General features: G+C 52.5%; 1 protein-coding gene across 1 annotated transcript; it reads left to right on the top strand.

Moving 5' to 3' along the window:
• Window positions 1-10610: 10610 nt before the first annotated feature.
• CSF2 (colony stimulating factor 2) lies at window positions 10611-13001 on the top strand. Its single transcript, XM_019963608.2, has 4 exons — window positions 10611-10804; window positions 10905-10943; window positions 11663-11788; window positions 12568-13001. Exons 1-4 carry the CDS (start codon window positions 10646-10648, stop codon window positions 12673-12675), a joined length of 432 nt encoding a protein of 143 aa, XP_019819167.1. The 5' UTR covers window positions 10611-10645; the 3' UTR covers window positions 12676-13001.
• Window positions 13002-23271: the final 10270 nt, after the last annotated feature.

Here is a 23271-nt window from a genome sequence, read left to right as displayed (position 1 = left end):
GCCACTGTAGCCCTGGGGTGGCACAGACTGATCTGAATGACAGAGGCTGGGGCATCACTGAACGTGGCTTCAGTCTGCCACCTGACCCTTGGGGTCCCACTGACCCTTTGGCTCTGAGTGCCTCCCTCTCTGGCTCCCCTGCATCCTGCCCAGTGTACTTTCTCCAGTCTGAGGGTTCAGGGGAGGCGGGGCAGAGCAAACTTTCTCCTGTCGCTATGCTAAGGAGCAATGTCATCCTCTCTGACTCCTCACAAGTCCCATAAAGGCTTTGGGCGCTGAATACCTAGGAGTCTGGCCCTCTACTGGACGCAGGGGATATGGCAGTGACTTACTTCGCCAACAAAAGTCCGTCTAGTCAAGGCTAGGTTTTTCCAGTAGTCATGTATGGATGTGAAAGTTGGACTGTGAAGAAGACTGAGCTCCGAAGAATTGATGCTTTTGAGCTGTAGTGTTGGAGAAGGCTCTTGAGAGTCCCTTGGACTGCAAGGAGATCCAACCAGTCCTTTCTGAAGGAGATCAGCCCTGGGATTTCTTTGGAAGAAATGATGCTGAAGCTGAAACTCCAGTACTTTGGCCACCTCATGTGAAGAGTTGACTCATTGGAAAAGACTCTGATGCTGGGAGGGATTGGGGGTAGGAGGAGAAGGGGACAGCAGAGGATGAAATGGCTGGATGGCATCACCGACTCGATGGACGTGAGTCTCAGTGAACTCCAGGAGTTGGTAATGGACAGGGAGGCCTGGCGTGCTGCGATTCATGGGGTCGCAAAGAGTCGGACACGACTGAGTGACTGAACTGAACTGAACTGAGAGGGAGGGAAGGTGTTCAGGGAGCTTGCTTTAGATTGAATGGCCTTGGAAGGTAACATATGAGTGACAAGAAACTGCCAGCCACAGAGCAACCAGAGAGAAAAGAGCTCTGGACAGGAAGGACATCAGCTGTTGCCCAGAGACTGAAATGAGCTGAGAGCACCACAGAAGGGAGAGTTCACTTCTCCCTCAGTCTCTCCCTCCCTTCCTCAAGTTCAAGCCCTGTGTCAGTAACCAGTCACTGCAGGAAGTGGTCAGACAACACAGACTCCATGCAGAGAGATCAGAGGATGTGGAGTGTGAGGTCAGCATAGGCAGGTCCTGGGTGGAGGTGACATGCTTGAGAAGTTGTTGTTCAGTCACTAAGTCATGTCCAACTCTTTGCAACACTATGGACTGCAGCATGCCGGGATTCCCTGTCCTTTACTATTTCCCAGAGTTTGCTCAAACGCATGTCCATTGGGCCTGTGAAACTTGAGAAGGGGGTGGGCCTTTTTGGATTCTGGGAGGATCTTCATTGCCCTTCTTGTAGAATAGTCCAGGCTGCTCCAGGCTGAACTGGGATAAACATGAGCCCAGCACACTCAGTTTCATCCTTGACCCCAAAATCGCAGACCCTGCCTGGGTCTAGAACAACCAGGCCCAAGCACAGTCCTGGTCTGTGGCCCAGAACTAACAGGGGGTCAGTTCCCAGCTGAGTTGGGGTATTTTCGTGTCATGTCCATCTGCCTGCAGGGAGATGGTTGATGACCAAATGGTAGGTCCTGGGTCAGTCTCCCACAGGTCTTAGCCAGAGAATCCCAGGGACGGGGGAGCCTGGTGGGCTGCCGTCTATGGGGTCGCACAGAGTCGGACACGACTGAAGCGACTTAGCGGCAGTAGCAGCAGCAGACTGTCCTTAGTGCCAGCTCTATAAGTCTAGTTGCCACTAGGGGGCGTCAAAGCCCCATCATAAATTGCACAGAGGCCAAGTGAAGGCCAAAGTTCCCACCCTTCCAAATCCTAGGTGAAAAGGATCCAAATCCTTTTCAGCAGGAAAGTAGATAACAGGAATTTTATTTCTTATTTTAATTAAAAAATATTATGGAAAAGAATCTTAACTATGTATATATATATATATACACTATGTATATAGTACATAACTATAGTATATATAATGTACATATATATTTATAGTATATAACTAAATCATTTTGCTGTATACCTGAAACACTGTAAATTAACTATTCTTCAATTTTCAAAAATAGTATTTTTTTATTGCAAGGGTAATATGAGAGAAAATAAATACTTTGGGTTTTGTTTGTTTGTTTAAATAAACTTGGAAATACAGAAAAATAGAGCAAAAAGAAATTGCCAGGAAGGCAAGTTCCTGAGGAGAGAACTCAAGAGAGGCATCACCCACCTCCCTCCATGGTGCGAATCTTCTTGTTCCAGAAACAGGCTCTGCCCCTCCCACCCTGGCATTTCACTTAGTTCAGCAAGCACCCCGAAGACCCTCCACAGCTTATCCAGGCTGGAGCAGAGGGTTGGGGAGACACTAAGTCGGGCCTGGGGGCCTCTTGGCTACGCCCAGTTGGCCCAGGATGGTGTGGGGCGGGTTATTACATACAGAGCAATGGACAGATGGGTGCGGATCTCGGCAGAGGTGCTTCTCTCAGGAGGTAATGTGGAGGGAGCTTGAGAAAGGAGTAGGAGCTCATCAGGCAGCCAGAGACGCAGAGAGGGATGTCAGGCAGATGGTGCCAGGGTGCAAGGGTGTGGAGTCTGAGAGTATAGGGTGAGCTGGGGGTCACAGGAGGCTAGGTAGCTTATAGGATCACAGTGTGGGTGCCCAATGGCCAGGTGGAGACAGGTCCCTCAGAACTCATTTGGTCACTGCCTTTGTTTTCAGAGTCTGATGACCCTGGGCCCTAGGCACCTCTGGGTCTCAGCCTGGTCCCTCCTCAATTCCTCCCTCTCTTTGCTCAGCCCAGCCCAGCCACTGTGGAGACAGCAAGACTAGACAACCATGACTGAGGAGAGGGGGTTGTACGGAGATGGAGGGAGAGGATGGGGCCACTTCACTGTGTTTAGGGCCAACAGGAAGAGCCAAGGCAGAAGGAGAGATGCTGGAGGAAAGAGGGGGATCTCTGGAGCCATGGTGGGAGGGAGGGAGAGGCAGAGGTTGTGTGGGCCAGAGCGGTGGGTTGAGTTCTCACCATGGGCTGCGCCTCAGTTTTTCTCCTTGAAAACCTTGGGTCAGGCTCATGCCCACTGAGGCACAGGACCCCTTTAAGTCTGGTCCAGAGACCACCTGGAATCTCTCCCTTGACTGAAGCCAGGCCTCTAGAGGTACCTATTGCCTACTGGCTCCAGCTTTAGGGGTGCCCAGCACAGCTACAGTGCTTCAGTTCCATCCTGCATTCACAGAACCACCACATGGTTCCTCTACATGAATATTTGTCCCTTCTCCTACCCAGCACACCCCCACTCTCCACGTCTGCACACAGTGGGCTTAGATCCATGCTTGCTCCCATCCCCACGCCTCATGGAGCTTCTGAGAGAGACCACTGGCTCACAGCCATACCCTGCCTTGGCTGGTAGTCAAGGCATCCTCCCTCCTACCAGCTCCTCAGAGATCCCAGACTCAGCTTCCACCTCCAGCCTCAGCTCAGGCTGTGGCCTTCCACAGGCCTTCCTGCTTCCCAGGGTCCACGGAATCCCAGTCTGAGGTCTTCTCGCCACCTCCTCAGACAGGTGCCCTTGAACTGGCTGCCCCTGGGACTTCCTTCAGCCAACAACAGGCGAGTGTCTCCATTCAGCCTGCCCTGGAGGGCACCACGTGGGCCGTGCCAGAGATGAAGTAGGGCAGCCGGGGACAGCAGACTGTGACGATGAAGACGTGCAGCTCTGAAAGGAGCTGTGTTGGGAAAGGAGCACGGCTGGGCCTGTGCCTGTGGCCAGGATGAAGCATGGGGTTGTAAGAGCGCCTGGGAGCAGGGCGCTGCGAGTGAGGGTCCACGTCCAGGGTGATGGTGGCGGGGTGTTCCCTCTCCTCCCACTGCTTATGTCCTGTCCCCTGTGGCGAGAAGGACCAGGGTCCCTTGAGTGTGGTAATAAAAACAATGGACCCCTCAGAGGGGGGTCTGAGCCTTGAATGAGAGCGGGGAAAACATTTCGGACAAGCTCACCCTATGCCAGTGAGCATCCAACAAATGTGACTGTTTTCCTCAGGCTGAGGGCTAGACTCAGTGGCTGCTTTTTCCTACAAGGCAAAGCCTTAGGCTCCTGGCAGTCTGGGACCACCTCCTCCCACGCCGGACAGGGGGCAGGACTAGGGAGGACAGTGCCCTGAACCCGTGCTGTCAGTTGACTCTCTCCAGGAAAATCCATGTGACTGAGTCATTTCCTAGTCAGCTGACCTTAAATCCCCAGGCTGCCTGGCAGGGTTTGCTCCTGGGGGTTGCTTGTGGGGGTGGTGCTGGGGTGCTGAGGAAAGGTCTGAACAGGAAAACCCCCTACCACACCCACCAGAAGCTTCCAGAGACTGGCCCAAACTCCAGCGATCACTCCCCTCTCATCCTCTCTTTCCAAAGGGTGATAGAAGCTGGAAGGGGGAGGCACCCAGTCAGTCAAAACAGAAAACATCCCCCCATGCAGCCCCGAACTTCTTTGTTAGGGAGTTGTTACCTGCAAAGCGGACCTTCACCTCCTTGTGGAGATAAGCCAACTGGGGTCCAGAGGTGGAAATCACAGTCTGAGGTCATGCAGTGAAAAGTGGCCAAGCTTGAAGGCAGGTCCGTTGGCCTCCAACCCTTCATTCAACACAAAGGCGGTTGCTGTGCCCCCACAACCTTACACAGAGGACTTGGCACAACCCTTGCTAGGATGTGGCCCAAGGGAGTGGGAAATGAAGGTGTGTTTCAGGGAGTGTGTGTTTATGAGTCGATGGCCCTAGGGATGGGAGGAGAGATCCTCTAGGATGACCCCTCTGGTCATCCTAGAGACACTGTGTGGGCCTTCTCCCTCCCCTGCCCCACAGTTCACTGACCCCTTTGTCACTACTCCTGCTGGGAGGGGCTAGGTGGCCTCTGGGGAAGGTGCTGAGAGGAGGTAGGGGGTTCTGCCCAGAGGCAGAGGTACATAGCAGGGAGCTCGCGGCTCAAGGCCAGAGCCCTCTGGGACCTGAAGAACAGAACTGGAAGCAAGAGACACACCTGCCCAAATAGGACCTCAGGGTGAGTCAGAGGGAGCTCTAACACTTCAGAAAAGACCCGAAGGAAGCTCGTTCCAGAACCACCCATCTTGCCCAGCAGAGAAAGCTTGCATCTGCAACTTTGGCCAATCAGCTCCAGGAGGGCTGGTGAGAGAGCCAGGCTAGGGTGCCCAGCCTCCCGCCCAGTGCCTTTGCCTGAACTCCAGACCCAAACAGAGAGAAGTGAGGGGGTACCTTAGGACTTTGGGAAGTTGTAAAGGCTTCTGGTAAAGATTTCTCCTTTTAATTTTTAATGAAGCCTCCAATGTCTCCCCACCCCGCCCCCCCGCCCCCACACACCAAGGAGGCAGGTAAAGGCAGAGGCCCCTTCTAGGTATCTGATGACACTCCTAGCTGGGGAAGAGCTTAAGGGACAGAGATTCACAGGTGGGAGATGCATTTCCAGCCCTGGAGGGGGTCCTCTGGGAGGGTGAGGGGCATAGGTTGGGGGAGGGAAGGCCTGGTGCACCTACCCTTGGTAGGTCATTACCTCAGTGTATAGTTGTTCCATGCTGGGAAATAGCAAAGAAGCCCCACGGACCAAAGAGTGAAGTGAAAAGGACATCTCATCATCCTTGGGTGCTAAGTTGCTTCAGTCATGTCTGACTCTACGGGACCCCACGGACTGTAGCCCACCAGGCTCCTCTGTCCACGGGATTCTTCAGGCAAGAATACTAGAGTGGGTTGCCATTTCCTCCTCCACGGGATCTTCCTGACCGAGGAACTGAACCCACGTCTCTTATGTCTCCTGTGTTGGCAGGCGGGTTCTTTACCACCACCACCTGGGAAGCCCCAGAAAACACATCGTCCCTGACCCGGAATCGAGCCCGGTCTGTGGCAGTGCAAGTGCCGAATCCTGGCCACTAGACCCCTATCGTCCTTGGTCCTGCCTGAAAGTTGGCATCCCTGGATCTGCCCAAGGCCTGGCTGACTCTGTACAGCGCTCAGGAACTTCCTCTTCACCAGTGACTTCCACGTGTCTTATGCCTTGACTTCTCTCTGACCTTTGGGCCCATGTGGCCACAAGTGAGTCTTCTGAAGTTCCCCTGGCCTCTCAAACTTGCCACATCCAGTCCAGTCTGGACTGACTCCCCAAACCTCTCTGACACTTTGGGTCTCCCCCATCGCAGCAAATGGCCCTACTGTCCACCCAGCTGCCTGAACTAGAATGCTGAGTGTTAGAGGTTCCTCACTCATCTCCTAACCCCAACCCACACATCCAGTGAGTCCCCTCAAGGCTTTCTCTTAGCTTGCTTCACTCTCATTTCATGACTGACCCCTCTGGGCTGTTCACTTTCTGTTCATGTCTTGATTGATACCTATGAGTCTGGTCCTTGCCCTCCCTGCCCCCTACCCAACATGAGCATCAGAAGTGAGCTCTGAGAGCAGAGGGCTGTGAGCTCAACCACACACCCACCTCTCTGAAAGGTGGGCTATATGGATGCAGAGTTCACACACACATAGTTGGGGGTTAACCACCCTCAGATTCCCCTAGACCAATCAAAACTCGCCAGTGCCAGGGGTCTTGGGATACCCAGAGAGCAGGACCACAACAGCTCTCCAGGACAGCCTGGGCTTTCACAGCGACATCTCTTTCAGGAAGGGCAAGCCACTCACAGTGCTGTCCTCACACTGGGTTCTCCTGAGGGTTCCCCCATGAGCCCAGAGTCTGGGTGGTGATTGGGCTCGCCACCTTGCCACATCTGTCGAGAAAGATGCTATCTGGGCTGCAGCTGGGCAAGGAGTAGCTATCCCTGCAAATTCCAGTAAGCCTGAGTCCCCTGCCCTGTTTAGACTTTAGAAAACTCCCAAAGCGATGCCTCCCACCTGGGAGGATTCTCCCATGAAGTTTCCTGGGACAAGCAACAATTTCCCATGTGAGGTAGCAATAATTAAATCCATTGTACAGATGAGGGAGCTGAGGCTCAGGGAGGAGGGACTTTCTTGGGCTACCCAGGGATCAACGGTGGAGTTAATCCTGAGACAGAGATACCTGGATGTCAGGCTCTGCTGGGGAAATTCTGCCTTTGGCCCCCAGGGCTTCCTAAGGATGGTGACAGGCCACCCTAGCTTCCCTGCCAACACCTGGAGGAGTCTCTCTTTATAAATGCCCTGAGGGGGACATCCCTCTGCTGGTCTAGCCAGGTGACTAGCATTTCCTGGCTTGCTGATCCCTGAGAGATATCAGAGGCTATGGGCTCAAATCCCATCTCTGCCATCAGTGATTGTATGAACTGGGTGGGCCACAGCTCTCCTGGTTCTCAGGTCCCCAGGGAGGAAAAGGGCCACCACCCCATCAAGGGGTGGCAGGCCCAGGGAGGGCAAGATCAGCTGAGATGCTCATGCAAAGGTCCCATAGGATACAAGGCACCCTGAGGCCCATTTCCTTCCCTTGTGATAACTTCCTCTGTGAAAAAGATGCCAAAGAAACCACAAGCCCCTAACTTCCTTCAGAGTCTGTGGGAGGGACACTCATAGGAAACCCCTTCCAGAGGTTTTTCTCCTGACCGGGTAGGAAAGGGGCCAAAGAGGAGTCACACTGCCCATCTTGGTCCTCACCTCCACCCTCCCACAGTCCCACTGGGGGCCCTGAGTCAGTGTACCCGCTCGATGTTATCACGGCCACTTTCCACGCAGTGCAATCTAGGAATGCCTGCCCGTGTCACAGCCTCAGCCCTGATGTCATCTTTCCAGAAGGAAGACGCGTGGCTGCCCATGAACCTCATTGTCAAACCCCTGGACTTCTGTCCTCTGTGTGCCGACTTCAATGCCCACAGGCCACCCTGCTGGTGTGGACCTCTCCTGTGGCTCCTGCTCCTCCTTTCCTTCTCTCCCAGGACCACTGGCCAGTCTCTTGCCCAGCTATCATGCCTCTGGCCCCTAAACACTACTGCCCTGGCCTTCAGCCCTTCTTCTCAGATAACAGGGCCCTCAGATCCTACAGACCTGCTTTTCCATCCCCTGGGTCCTCACCTTGGGCACGTGGGCAGTAGCTCTAACCCTCCTTGCTTACACTCCACAGCACACTGTATAAGCTGCCTCCTCTTCACCATGTTATTGCTGTTGTTTGGTCACTAACTCGTGTCACCTCTTTGAAACCCCAGAGACTGTTCCCATGGGACTCCCTAGCCAAGAAAACTGGAGTGTGTTGCCATTTCCTCCTCCAAGGGATCTTCCCAACCCAGGGATCGAACCTGTGCCTCCTGCATTGGCAGGCGGATTCTTTACTTCTGAGCCACCAGGGAAGCCCCTTTTCACCATGCCTATTCCTAAACCTGTTTGCGCCCAAGACACTCTCCCCCTAAACTATCCTCTTCCTCCCTCCGGCAACCTGACTTGCCACCTGACTCTACCTGCCCTTTCAGCACGCACTGGGAGCGTCTCCCAGGAAAAGTCTCTGGTGCCCTGTGACCACTGAGCTGGAATAAGTGGTTCCTTGAGATTCCTTAGCTCTGAATTTCCTCCATCCCAGCCCGGATGGTACAATGGGAGGGTCCACTGCTTGCTCCCCTACAGGACTGAAAGGCGTCAGGGTTAGATGAAAGGACCAGTGGGAGGGTCTCAACTTCCTCCTCCTCAGCACAGGGCTTGGTGCAGACTGGAAGAGTTTGTTGACTAATTGTCTGAGCTGTGACAACTCATTTCGAGGAGGAAAGTGACCTTCCATCTCAGAGAGGCCACCCAGCCCTTTGCCTCCCTGGCCATAAGCTTAGCGACAGCCTGTGGCCCCTGCTTCCCACCACACAGCCTCCAGGGCGCTGCCTGACACAGACTCTCACTCGCTGTGGCACCTTCCCCTCTTCCCCCTTGAGCGTTCCCTGTTAGGGCCTGAGCAGAGGTTTCGTGGAAAAGGTAGAGGAAGGGCCAGGGTTTGAACATGCCACACTCTTATCCCGTTTGGCCACCTAGAAATGTTCCAGCAGGTGCAAACGAGTAAGGTTGGCCTCACGGTGTGCCCCAGATCCTGGCAGGGACCTCGCGGGAGGCAGGGGTCTGGATGGCCAAGGCCTGGCTTCCCTGTACAAGGACAGCAAGTCTCCTACTATGCCATGAAACTTGCTAGGGCTGCAGGTTCGGGCCACAGTGTTCAGTGAGTTCTACCTGCTCCCCAGGGCTGTCCACTGGGGCTCAGCAGCATGTCCTTGCTTATGTCTGACACCATCAATCAAGGTTAAACCAGCATCTGGGGCCCTGAGACATCATTACCCAGTGTGGGGAGTTCCTCCCCTATCAGAGAGGCACCTGCAGAGGCATGGGGGCTCACACAGATGCACCTCACATAAAATACCCTCCCCTCCTGACACATCTGTAAGTATAGACAGCAACCACACAGGCACATGGACACTCAGATACGGAAGTGTGTGGACCCATACCCCTTCAATCATGAAACTTACAGCGTGGGGAAGTAAACACCAATTCATTCCGTCCTCTCCAAAGTCCATTGTGAAAATCAAACACTTGTTAGCCCCTCAAGAGCTTGTGACCTTTCCAGAAGCAGTTCCTGTTCCACAGGGAGGCTGCTGAGCCGGAGGTGGGCTGGCACTGGGGCCACGTAGGAAGTTGAGCCTGGAAGAACCTTGGTTAAGAAGCCGTTGTCCCCTGTACCTCCTGTGGATGCAGCCACGACCCTGCTGGTGCCTGCAAGAGGCTGTAGATAGGAGCACAGTGCCCACCTCAAAGGGGACAGCATGCCCTGCAGAGGGAAGCAAGGTTCATACAACTCAGAAGAGTCACTCGGCAAGGTGGTGTTGGAGGCAGGCTTTGAACTCAGAACCCTGACCCATCCCAGCTGAGAGCCCCAACCCACCTATGCAGCTTGGGAGCTGAATATGACTGTGTACACCAGGACTGTTGCTTTCAGATCTGGAATCTTTCTGGTTGGACATGCATACGGTTGTTATTCCCTCAGCTCACAGGAGCTGTGAGGCAGAGGGCCCTGGATGGGCACAGCTTGCTGACCGCTCTAGATCCTTGGTAGGAGCTGAGGTGAGCTGTCACAGGACCATGTCATTGGTCTGGAATCTGCCTAGGCGGGCAGTGAGGCAGGCCTGTGAGAGTCTTTCTCACACTCCAATCTCCCACTGTGGCCAGAACTGTGAGCTCTAGGAGGAGAAGGGGAGACTGGGGTCAGAATGGGCCCCACTGTAGCTCAGCCAGCCCAAAGGCTTCTTGGGACACAGGCAGGATGGGGAGCCAAGGGTGGGGGCGGGGGTAGAAGCCCAATCCAGTGTCTTCCAGGCCCCGCCCTGGCCACTTCAGGCCAGGAAGTCCAAGCTGTACCCAGAGGCCCCTCAGAGGGAGGGGGAAGCCTTGGCAGGTCAGACTGCTGGGGAGGGCTGGAGAATGCTCAAGAAAGCAGGCAGGTGGGCTGCCAATTCTTGGAAGGGCTCATTAGTGAAAACCCCCAAGCCTGACCACCTGGGGGAAAGGCTCACCGTTCCATGGTAGCTGATAAGGGCCAGGAGATTCCACAGTTCAGGTAGTTCCCCCGCCTCCCTGGCGTTCTGTGGTCACCATTAATCATTTCCTCTAACTGTGTATATAAGAGCTCTTTTGCCAGTGAGCCCAGTGCTCAGAGAGAAAGGCTAAAGTCCTCAAGAGGATGTGGCTGCAGAACCTGCTTCTCCTGGGCACTGTGGTCTGCAGCTTCTCCGCACCTACTCGCCCACCCAACACTGCCACCCGGCCCTGGCAGCATGTGGATGCCATCAAGGAGGCCCTGAGCCTTCTGAACCACAGCAGTGACACTGATGCTGTGATGGTGAGTGAGGGAGGGAGCACAGGCCATGCCTGGGCCACCCTGCTGGCCTGGACTCGTCCTGCCTGTCAGCTCGATAACAGAATATTTTCCTTTCCTACAGAATGACACAGAAGTCGTCTCTGAAAAGTTTGACTCCCAGGTAAGATGCTTCTCTCTGACACACCTTTTCCCAAAGGCCTCTGCCCTGGGGACTGACTCCATTTTAGACGGACCCTTACAGGGTTGTCCACTTTCTCTCTAGCCAGCTGGCTGCCAGAAGGAGGGTTGCTTAGAAGGCCTTGCCCCTGTGGCAGTCATGTGGACTCCTTTACTAACTGAGCAGCCATGGACAGACCTAGTGTTCAAGGGTATCGAGGTCACCAGGGGACTGGCGGGGGTTATGTCATGAGACAGGGGCTGTGGGCTTGGGACACTCACTGTGCCCTGAGACCAAGCTCTGTGGACACCGTGCTGGCCACTGAAGGTCACAGAAGATTTTCAGGAACAACTATGTCTGCACAACAGCTTTGGGCAAGCCCCCCACCCCCTTCCCCCGAAGGGTGGAAGGACCAGCGATCTCCTTCTCTGGGGGCTGGGACCCTCTTGAGATACCAGACCAAGGGAATGTGGCTGTGCTGGCTGGAGGTGGCCTGAGCTGAGTGGTGAGGGCGAGTCAGACTCGTCTGTAGTGGATGAGGGGACAAGGCTGTGTGTATGACAGGGCCTAGCCTGAGCTTAGTCAGGAACAATCCTGTGCCCCTCCCAGGCCCTGCTCTTGGGAGAGTGGGATGAGAACAGGAAGCAGTGATGGGGAGGATGTCCTGGGCCCACCAGAGCACACTCGGCCACTGCTCACCAAGGAATGGACATTTCCCACAGGAGCCAACGTGCCTGCAGACTCGCCTGAAGCTGTACAAGAAGGGCCTGCAGGGCAGCCTCACTAGTCTCATGAGCTCCTTGACCATGATGGCCACCCACTACGAGAAACACTGCCCACCCACCCCGGTGAGTGCCCCCACTAGGTGCCCAAGCAGGAAGGTCTCCTTCGAGGAGGGTGGAGAAATAGTGGGGCGAGACTTTTGGCTGTGGGTATTTGGGACTCCAAATGGTTTGAATCAATAGATTTGTAATAATCAGCCCTTCCTGAGAGGGAACCACTCTAGGTGTTAAAGCCCTGGAGCTCGAGAGACTGTATCATGTCGTAGCGGGAGCTGGTACCTTGCTTGTCATTACTGTTAATGATGTCAGAGGTGAGGCAAACACAAGGAAACTCAAGACCTGCCTAAGGCCCAGAGGAAGTTCCACAGCCCAAGTGCCTCCTCCTAAAAGGACTTTCCCCTGGTCCCTCCTGGGCTGCCTGGATTGCATCGGAGCAAGGAGGAAAGCTTACTTGGAATGGAAAAAGGCCCCAAACAATCCTTCCCTGTGGGAAAAGTGAGGTCTGCGGCCTTGAAACGTGCTCATTCTGGGCTCCTAGAGACAGTTGGGGCTCAGCTTTGTGCCCTGGCCTGGGACCAAAGACGCAGGGGCCCGGCTGCCCAGCAGACCAGTGTCCGTCTTGCACTTTTATCGGGCCCCTGGGCCAGCTGCCACCGACAGCTCTGTGCACCCTTTGGGTGACACACGGGTGGCAAGGTGTCACCTGACCCACGTCAGGAGGCGGGCCTCAGACAGGCCTTCTGACCTCCGAGTTCTAAGAGACAGCACAGAAACATGCTGATGCCTCCCCCACGTCACCCACTCATGCCTGGACTCAGGGTTTTTATTTCCGTTTCTTTCTTAAGGAAACTTCCTGTGGAACCCAGTTTATCAGCTTCAAAAATTTCAAAGAGGACCTGAAGGAGTTCCTTTTTATCATTCCCTTTGACTGCTGGGAACCAGCCCAGAAGTGAAGCAGGCCAAACCAGCCAGAAGTGGAAGCTTACCTCACAGATCGCTGCCCTCCTACCCACAAAGAGCCAAACAAAACTCAGGATCTTCACACTGGAGGGACCACAGGGAGGGCCAGAGCTGTAGGGGGCCGCTGGCTTGTTCAGGGCCATGTTGACCCTGATACAGGTGTGGCAGGGGAAACGGGAAATGTTTTACACTGGCAGGGATCAGCAATATTTATTTATATATTTATGTATTTTAATATTTATTTATTTATTTATTTAAACTCATACCCCATATTTATTCAAGATGTTTTTCTATAATAATAAATTATTCAAAGTCTGTTTTGATTTGTGCAGTTTTCCAGTTTGTTTTCAATCATGAGCAAATGTTCAAGGTGCTCTCCTCCCTGGCCCAGGGCAGGGAGGGGAGGAAGCTGGGAGTTGGGGGAGGGGGCTGGGGCCTGCAGATAAGGCACAATTGGACACTCAGCACTGTCAGAGCACAGGGGAGGCGGGAGCCCTCCTGGGTATGACATTCTGCATACGTGGACATGCTTCCCTGGGTGCTCACAGGTTCCCACCCCAGAGAGAGGCTTCCAGGTTCACTTGGAAGTCCAAGTAACCCAGACAGTGGGAATCTTGCTCCATAGAAGAGTCGTCATCCTTCTTGGGCAGGTGGGGGATTCCTGAGGCTTGGCTGGTCACTGGCTGAATGGGCCCTTCAGAGAGAGGCCCAGACCCTGGCCATGCCCTGCCCCCCACACTCAGGGTTTCAACCACTCCCAAGGTGAACCAGCAAATAGACTAGCTGTTCAGGGAAAAAGAAACAAAACCACAGGGGTCAGAGCTCAGCATATTTACCAAATTTTCCTCCAAATGGGTGATCTTAATCTTTGAGTGTCAGAATGTAAGCGCATAATTTGTTAGTAAATGGCTCTCATGTGGCATTTTTCTGAGTTGGTTTTTGTTTTTACATTAAGTTCTGCATGTATTCTGGCACCTTCCCCCCAAATCCATGCCCTTCAGACTGGAAAAACAGTATTTCTCCTTCCTGCCTATGCTTTGTCAATGGGGCTGGAGGTCTTGTTCCCGAACCTGTCCTCCAGTGTCCCTTCTGGGGTCTATGAGGAAGTGGGTCTCTCCCTAAGTGTCAAGAGGGCAGCATGGTCAGCCTTTACCTTGACGGGTGGGCCTGGGGAAGCTTATTTGGTGAGTTTTAGCTCCTGCCTGGTTTTTTTCTACACCCTACTTGCTTGCTCTGCTCAAGCCACCAACTGTAGACAGCACCAGTCCTGGTCAAAGACCAGGCAGAAAGGTCATGACTTTAGATGCAATTATAAATAAAAATTCTTACACCAAACCTGAATTTTAGCAAAGACAAGAATCCACAGAGTATGATGTAGTCATAGAAAATGAAAAACACATCTTGCCCAGAGATAACGTAGATCCTCGCTGCCTTCTACATAAACCAATGATAACTGATAAGAGATTTAGCATTTCCTCAGACTGAGGTACATATAGAGGTACATCTCCTCACAGAAATGCTATCAAGCCCAGGGTTCGGATCAGCTTGGAACCACCTCAATCATACCATGTTCCTGTACGTGCTCCTGGCTTGTGCGTCATGGGTCTTGGAAAGCCATTCTGCCCCGATGAAGATAATCAGTGGGTCTACCCAGGACAATCACACGGCAGTCTGTGCTGAGATTGAGAAAGAACTCATGGCTGACAACGTTACATACAAGGTAAGTCTGGGTCTTCATCAAATATCACTTTACTCTCAGTGGCCCTCTGTGTTTCTAACCAACTTTTCCTGCTTCCAGGGCTCCTTCGAAAGGCCTCAGAACACCAGTGAGGTAAGGAGCAGTCAACCCACGGTCATTTCTGACCCCACTTGAAAGGGAAATCCCAGGGCAGAGACAAGAACAAAAGTTGTTGGGTCAAGAAATCTGGGGAGAAAGTTGGGAGTTTGAAGATGAAGTCTCTGGCTCAGGCAGCAGATGAACCAGAAGCCAGGTTTTGCCGGGCTCTTTGATCACTATCCCAGAGCAGCCCCATGCCTAGGGAAAGATCAGAAACCCACTGCAAACCTCAACTATCCCTGGTTACCCTGGCCTGAATTTGAGTCCAGGGTTCCATCTGGCCAGGGTAACTAGGGATGGATGAGGCTGAGGGTCAGTGGACCCTCAATTCAATGCCCTCAACCCTGTTTCAGGAACTCTGCTATGGGAAGTTTATAGAGGGCTTCATCTCCACCCTGAATAACATCTCTACGAAACACAAGAATGACTGTCACATAGAAAAAGTCTGTAAGAACATGAGGCAACTCACCGAAATCTGCCCAAAGCTGAAAGTAAGTTGTTCTTAGGGGAACGAAATCTGCCCAAAGCTGAAAGTAAGTTGTTCTTAGGGGAACCTGAGACATCATTTCTCTCACCACCACAGCCGGAGGCCCAGGGGAGCAAACAGCTTCTTAGGGCCCCCGTTTGCTACATGTGAGGCTTCAGATACTAATTTGTCATCCAAAAGAAGTCCACTGACTGACAGGGACCGAGGCTTAGGGGAGTGGGGATTCAGGGGCCATTCTAGACACTTTTGTTTACCCTCTGCCAAGCCCGTACACACAGGAATCGGTGTGGGACAGGTCAGGGCGTGGACTCAGCCTGGGAGAGGGAAGGGCACTCAGGGCCAGCCCCAGTCAGGTGGCGAGTCTTAACTGGCTCTGGTTTGTGCTGCTCTTGGTGCCCTTTCTTAGGCTAAGGGGCTCCACTGGGAGCCCATGGTGTGGGGTGGCTTAGGGGGGGATGTTGTGGGGAAACGACTGAGGGTCTCTGCTCTTTGCCCACCTTGCTGTTTGTCTCCTGTGTCCCCCCACCCTGCTTGTTCTTGTGTCCCTGTCCTGGGGAGCCAGGAGACCTCCCCACACTCTGCTGGGTCTCTCCCTAAAGCTATGGATGACCCTCAGTCCTGGGGCTCTACCATCACCAGATGGTGCCCAGTGAAGACAGATGGGGAGGGTTTGCCAAGTCACCTCCTAGGTAGATAGGTGGGTCTTACAGGGCCCTTATGGCTGGGAGAACAGAGTTTGCTTTTACTTTTTTTTTTCTGCTAAGAAGAGAACTTAATTATGTGTTTCTTATTTAGCTAACAGGACACAACTGTATTACTGAGAAAAGTAACTTCTCAAAGTTCAAAGAAGCTTTAAAGAGTGTTGTCATATCTATAGAAGGATGGAAATCTTGTAAAAGGATCAAGGGCATCCTCTGAGACCTCGTCCTCTCACGTCCTGATGCCCTGACAGTTTCAGGAGATGGGGCTGGAGGAGCCGCAGGAACAATTTACAGCCGGGGTGGGGTAAGAGTTTGCTGGCCCTGGGTCAGCAGATGGGGCTGAGGGTGGTAACAGCAGGGGTGTGCTTGAGGAAATATTTCTGTAACTGATGCATCAGCAGTTGCTGCCTTAATAAAGCTGGGGTAAGGAAATGCTGGTAAGAGTTGTGATAGTGTTCAGTCTCTCTGGGGCCTTGATAGACTGAGAGGGGTAAGGGGCTGGGATTGATGGCCCCATAACCAAGGCTCCTGACCTGGAGGGCCAGGGGTCTCTCAGGAAGAGGCCCAGGAAGGCGAGTGGGAACCCCACCTCATCTGCCCTTTGATGTGCTTCTAGTGCCAGTGGACACGTCGTAGGAGCCCCATCGATGCTAGTGCAGTTGGTTACTGCTCCTCTTCTCCCTGTGTCCTTTAAAACTCAAATCAGATCTATTCCCAGACACCCTTCCCCAGGCTCACTCAGCACCCATCCACACCTGATCCAAAGGTCCAAGGCCCTCCCTACTTGGGTTTCTACTGCAGCTCTAAGTTCACTTGATCCTCATCCTCCCCCATCCCCCCACTGGAGGACTCAGTGTGGCAACAGAAGAGTCAACCCTAGTAAATGGCTCAGGAGCAAGGGGGATTTCAGGCTACTCGAAGAGGACTCAGCACAGTGGGGGACCTGGACCAGGCTAAGGGGCCCATGGGGGCCCAGAACATTTCCAAACCCTCAGCTTCATCTCAACCAGCAAACAACTGACTTCAAAGCCCCTCTTCTGGCTTACTGAGCTCCTCACAAACCCTCCAAGGACACTCTCCAAGCATCTCCTTGACCTAACAGGCCACTCCCCTACTATTAACACCCTCGCATCCCCAAAGCATGGGGCCTTGCCTGTGGGGGGTCCACCAGTCACTCAGGTCTTGAAATGCTGCCACATTGGGCTACCAGGCTCTGACCCCTACCCACTTTCAATTCTAACCCTAACCCTAAGTATTCGAACCATTTATTAGAGGTGACTGGGATTACCCCACAATCCAAATAGCTTCCTACAATCCAGACCTTCAGACCATGAACTCGTTCAACAAACCGGGAAAGATAAAGATCTACTATTCTGGAATATAAATAGTCATCAAGCTGTAACCAAAACTAAGCCCAGGTGGGACTTGTATAGAGTCTGAAAATCTACCTTACTCTGCTGTAAAGCTTCAGACTGTGCCTACAGTCAGCACACAGACCCACTACCGCCCTCCCCACCCTCATCCCTTGGCCCATGATTTTCAGACGACTTGCAGCTCATCTCCACTGTGAGGACCACTTTAGGCTGGAGGTCAGCCTCAAGTGTGACTGAGGGAAGTGGCCATATTATCTCAGAACATTGAGCGTGGCTCTGTGATTCAGGTTCAGCCGCTACGGGACCAGGGGCCAAGGTTGGTTTTGGCCCAGAGAAAGCCCATGGTCCAGTCCCCAGAGTCTATGAGTTCCTGTCACTTGGGCAAACCACACAGGTGCTCAGAGTTTTCGAGACCATTTCTCTGTGACTGGCAGCAGGGTCTGTGGGATGCATGGCAGCACGGGGTTGCTGAGATATGCTGGCAGGAAGAACTACTACTTCCATGCCCGGCCTCCTCTCAGCCTGAGACACCTGACAGTAGGAGGTCGGGGCTTGCATGAACACCCTTGGAATCTCAGGGCTGTGTTCAGGACAGCAGGGTACGCATGAGCCTGGCTTGCCACTAGCTTGCTGTGTGACCTTGGACAGATGCCCCAGTCTCTTAGTCAAAGTTCACAAAGGCAGGGGTGACTCTGGCCCCGGAGGCTGGACTACAGCCTAGGTTCAGAGTATTCATCAAGCTAGAGAACCTCAGAGCACCTGGCTCAGTTCAGTTCAGTTCAGTCACTCAGTCGTGCCCGACTCTTTGCGACCCCATGAATCACAGCACGCCAGGCCTCCCTGTCCATCACCAACTCCCGGAGATTACCCAAACTCATGTGCATCGAGTCAGTGATGCCATCCAGCCATCTCATCCTCTGTCATCCCCTTCTCCTCCTGTCCGCAATCCCTCCCGGCATCAGGGTCTTTTCCAATGAGTCAACTCTTCGCATGAGGTGGCCAAAGTATTGGAGTTTCAGCTTCAGCATCAGTCCTTCCAATGAACACCCAGGACTGATCTCCTTTAGGGTGGACTGGTTGGATCTCCTTGCAGGCCAAAGGACTCTCAAGAGTCTTCTCCAACACCACAGTTCAAAAGCATCAATTCTTCAGCACTCGGCTTTCTTCACAGTCCAACTCTCACATCCATACATGACCACAGGAAAAACCATAGCCTTGGCTAGACGGACCTTTGTTGGCAAAGTAATGTCTCTGCTTTTGAATATGCTATCTAGGTTGGTCATAACTTTCCTTCCAAGGAGTAAGCATCTTTTAATTTCATGGCTGCAATCACCATCTGCAGTGATTTTGGAGCCCCCCCCCAAAAGTCTGACACTGTTTCCCCATCTATTTCCCATGAAGTGATGGGACCAGATGCCATGATCTTCGTTTTCCGAATGTTGAGCTTTAAGCCAACCTTTTCACTCTCCTCTTTCACTTTCATCAAGAGGCTTTCAGTTCCTCTTCACTTTCTGCCATAAGGGTGGTGTCATCTGCATATCTGAGGTTATTGCTGTTTCTCCTGGCAATCTTGATTCCAGCTTGTGCTTCTTCCAGCCCAGCATTTCCCATGATGTACTCTCAGAGCACCTGGCTCAACTCTAGGTAAACAGGTTGACAGAGAGGCTCTGGTGCCTCTCCTGCGAGAGAGGAAAGTCAGGAATGAACACAGTAGGGAGGCAGCCATACTACCCGGACTAACTATCTTCATCCCCCTGAAAGCCTTAAGCCCTGCCTGGCCAAGGCCACCAAACCCATGAAGAGACCCTGCAGTGAAGGCCATTTGTATTTTCCATGCGCCCCAGTTTTCCCTCCAATTAATCTCAGTTCTGGACAGTGGTCCTGGGGAGCCTTCTGGGGCTGGAACTAGGTAGGAGGGCCATGTGGGCACTGCTCTGGAGACCTAGGCAGGTCTGAGCCCACAGCTCTCTGAGAGCCTACTGGCCCTTCACCCTCAGGACCTAAGGACAGGCTGGCACATCATAAAGCCGGAGCTCTAGGCCAGACACCTAGGCACAAGAAGCATGGCTCTGACTGTCCTGGGTACTCTCTTTCCCTAAGCTGGGAAACCAGTTCAAATTGTATTCTTTTATGGGAGATAACCATGGGCAGGCCTATGGCAGGCCCACTTTAACCCCAAGGAAACACTCTTGGCTTTGCCAGGCCCACCTCTAGACCAGAAGGAGGAATAGGACTACATGGTCTGAGGAGATGGGCTCACCCATACATCAAGACTTCCCAGGACACAAACAGTCCCTTCCCTTCACAGGGATCTCCCCAGGGACCACCCAAACATGCTATAGCCTTCTGCTTCCTGGGGGCCCCATCCCGCCTCAGAAATCAGTGGTACTGAAGATGGAACCAGGAATCGAAGCCTTTCACTAAAGCAGCAGGGCAGCCCTCTCTCAGGCTAGGCCCTGAGAACTGGAACAGCCGCACTGGCAGCCACATGGCCGCTTCTGTCAGGGCCATGGTGTGTTCACATCCTTTGACTCTGCATTCACATTCAGGGAGACCACTTGAGAGACAGAGGAGAGAAGCTCCACAGAAACAATCTGCCTGTCCATGAAATGAAACAAAGGACATGAAGCTAACATGACAACGTGTCAAAGCATTTGTGAAAGGCCCAGAATGCTATCATTGTCAGGATGACCCCGCTGTGGGCCAAGAGCTGGAAGGGAACTAAGATTATGATTTAGATGGTGGGATGGCAGGTTGAGTTTTCTCCTTGGTTTTCTACCCTGTCATGGTTTTGAGTGTGGCCTTGGAGGAGAAAGGCTGAAGGCCAAGGTCAGTGGGCATCATATGGGGCCTTTGCTTATAGAAAATCTGCATCCTCGGTGTCCCCAGATAAATGGGGTGCTCAGTGGTGGCTTGCATTGCATTGACTGATTCCCCAAATTGGTTGTTCAGCCAAGATGCTGGTGATTAGCTTACAATGCAGACTGTATCATTCACAGCCCATGCTTGTGCATGCTCAGTCATCTCCAACTCTTTGCAGCTCCATGGACTGTAGCCCGCCTGGCTCCTCTGTCCATGGAGTCAGGCAAGCATATTGGAGTGCGGTGCCACTCCCTTCTCCAGGGGATCTTCCCGACCCAGGGACTGAACCCATGTCTGAAGGTCCAGAGCACCAGTACTTTCTGAGATAGCATGGATAGCAAAAGAGGCCTGTCTGCTCCTCCTTGGCAGGCAGGGCAGCTCTCAGTTTGGGCCTGGAGATTGCAAGGTGCTGTTCGGGCATCCTTGATTACCTTTACAACTGCCCTGTGCATGGATTCTCACTTTGGGGCTTATACAGCTGGCCTGCCAGCCAGCCCCAAGTGAGCAGGACTGGCCCTGGAAATCAGGGCCTGAGTCCTTACACCTCTGGCTTCCTGCATATGTGTGTGCTTGGGAATTCAAATCCATATGATTGGAAGTGGAAGGCAGGGGCTGCATGGACCAGGTACATACTGTGCCTACCTGGGCTTCTGAGCAAAGCTGCTTTTTGTGTTGAATGCACAAGGCTGGTTGTTGTAGCTCCAGAAGCAGCCTCTCAGGACCCTCCCATCTGGTTACATGGGCTTCACAAATAAGGAATCTGGCATGTAAGTTGTCTTGAGCCTCCATTTTCTTATCTATGAAGTGGGGTTGTGGCAGGGACAGAGAGGCCCCAGCCTGACACAAAGAGGCCCAGCTAGATGCAGGGCCCTGACACCTAAGGTCTAGGTCAGAACACTGCTGAGAGCAGCCTGATACTGGCCCTATTCCTCTAAAGAAAGGTGAGGCTGGAACGCTCATGGCATCCAAGTCTGCAGAGCAAGTCCAAGCAGAGCCAACACCCAAGACGGGAGCTGGGGATGACGAAGGCCCATCTTACCCACTGTTGGTGCTGGCAGCTGTCTGCCCCAAGACCCAAAAAGACCTGGGACTTCCTCATGACCACACAGGAGGTGAGCCAGACAGAGAATCCTAGACCTGGTTCCACAGAAGCCTTCTTTCTAGGCTCTCAAAAGGGCTACTGAGCACAGACTTCACCTTCGGAAAAGACTGACCAATTTCACTCCTATTAGGAGACCCCTGAGTTATGGCTGCCAATAAGGATGCAGCTTCACACGTTATTTTTCATTGTGGTTTGAGATAACAGTTAAACAGTTTCATGATGCCGCCACTGATGTTATCTCTGGCCCAGACCTGTTCTTTCAACCTAGAAATGATTAATCAAAAATTTTTCTCCCTTTTCTCTTTCTTGACTTCAAAGGAAGATGAGCATAAACTCCCTAGGTTCTGCCCTCAAACATGGCTCCTGAGCCCTCACCTAATGTGAAGGTTGGCATTTCCTTCAAGATCCTAGGGTTCTTCTAGAGGCTGAAAACAAGCCTTTTAAAATTATTTAACTTTAAAAAATCACTTATTGAACAATAAAGTACACAAATCTTAAGTGTACAGTTCAGTGAATTTTTATATATGTTTATTCTGATAAAACCAGCACTCGGAGCAAGACGGAGAACATTTTCCAGCACCCCAGAGGCTTCCTGTACTCTCTCCCTCCTAGTCAGTATCCACTCGCCTAAGTGTAGCCACCTTTTAAGCTCTATCACCATATAGTCATTTTGCCTATTCTTGAACTTAGATGAAGTGGAATCATAGGCTGCACTCTCTTTTATATTTGACTTCTTTTGTTAAATATTCCATCTCTCTGGTTGTTGCATGTAATTGTAGTCTGTTCCTTTCTGTTTCTGTGTAGTATTCCACTGTATCCCAAATACATTTTCTTATTTTTCTGCTGATGAATATTTTGGCCATTGGTGCTTTCTGGTCAATATTAATAAAGCAACTACAAACACTCTTGTCCTCGTATTTTGGTGAGTGTATGTATGCATTTCTGTTGGAAATGTTGAGTATGGTGTGGGATTACTGGGTCATAGGATTTGCATATTTTAGCTTAGCTGGTACTGTCACACTTTTTTCCAAGGAAGTCTTTTATAAACAACATTGTTGCTGGTCTTCCTGCCTTTTATAGGTACTGCTTGTCCATCAGACACTGGATCTCTCCTTTCCCTTCACATGATCCGAAGCTATTTCCTGAACATTCTCCTCATTATTTGAATTCTTCTCTACATTGTTCAGTCTTGCCCAACCATCAACATTCTGACAAGCCAACTGTTGGGAAACAAAACCCAAATCCGACTAAGTCTGGTCCAAGGGCCAAGGGGACTGTTCTTGGGAGGCTCAGCTTGGGCAGGCTGCACTGAAGCACGTGCACTGAGATGAGCAGAAATTAGCCAGCTTATTGCTCACCAGCTCCACATGCTGTCCTGGCTGTGGGTAGGCTGCCTTGACTTCCAGTGTCTTCCGTGTCTCACCGGGGGAGTCAGCTCAAGAAGGGCCCAAACGGTGACGTGCCACTGTCCTAGAGGAGAGACCAGGTCAAACCAGTCTGGGGTCCTCCTGGGGTCTCAGCTCCCTGGTCGGTCTCCTGCCATGTCCTGGTGCTCTCACCTTCCTGCCCCCTGTCAAATCTTTCCACTTCTCTCTATCACACAGCCTCACCCTGGTCCACCCACCCTGCACCGCCACAGATGACTACCACGACTGTCCCATGGACACTCATCTCCAGATGGATCCCTCCTGCTGCGCTTCCAGGCAGTCAGATGGATTCATGTACCTATTGATTCACTCAACAAATATTTACTGAATCCTACAAAGTATCAAGAATTATGCCAGGCTCTGCACAGAACCCAACACTTGAGGTGCTTACCTTTAAGTGCATTAGTCTGGCTATGAGAAACAAAACCCAATCCAACTAAGTCTGGTCCAAGGTTGGCCAGGGGCTCCCTGCTGGCTCAGTGTGAGCACCTTTGGTCTGTTCTAAGACCTGCCACTCTAGGCACACAGTCCTGGAGACCCTTCCAGCCTCACTGCTTATAGCCTTTTGTCTCCCTCCAGTAGCCCTTGGTCCCAGGAACAGGAATCAGCTGCAGTTCTCTTACCATCCCCAGACCCCTGTGCCTGGAATGCATCCTAGTCAAACAGCTAATGTTTTTCTCCCAGTGGGATAGAAGTGTCTAGTGGGAGATGGACGTGTCCTTTACTGGGGCATCCTCCTCCTCAACATTTACTCTGGGGCTTGCCTGGCTACCTTCTAGGCCTTGCATGCATGTGTGTTC

This window comes from Bos indicus, chromosome 7, assembly GCF_029378745.1.
Source record: "Bos indicus isolate NIAB-ARS_2022 breed Sahiwal x Tharparkar chromosome 7, NIAB-ARS_B.indTharparkar_mat_pri_1.0, whole genome shotgun sequence".
Lineage (NCBI taxonomy): Eukaryota > Metazoa > Chordata > Mammalia > Artiodactyla > Bovidae > Bos > Bos indicus.
This window is presented reverse-complemented; position numbering and strand designations above follow the sequence as displayed.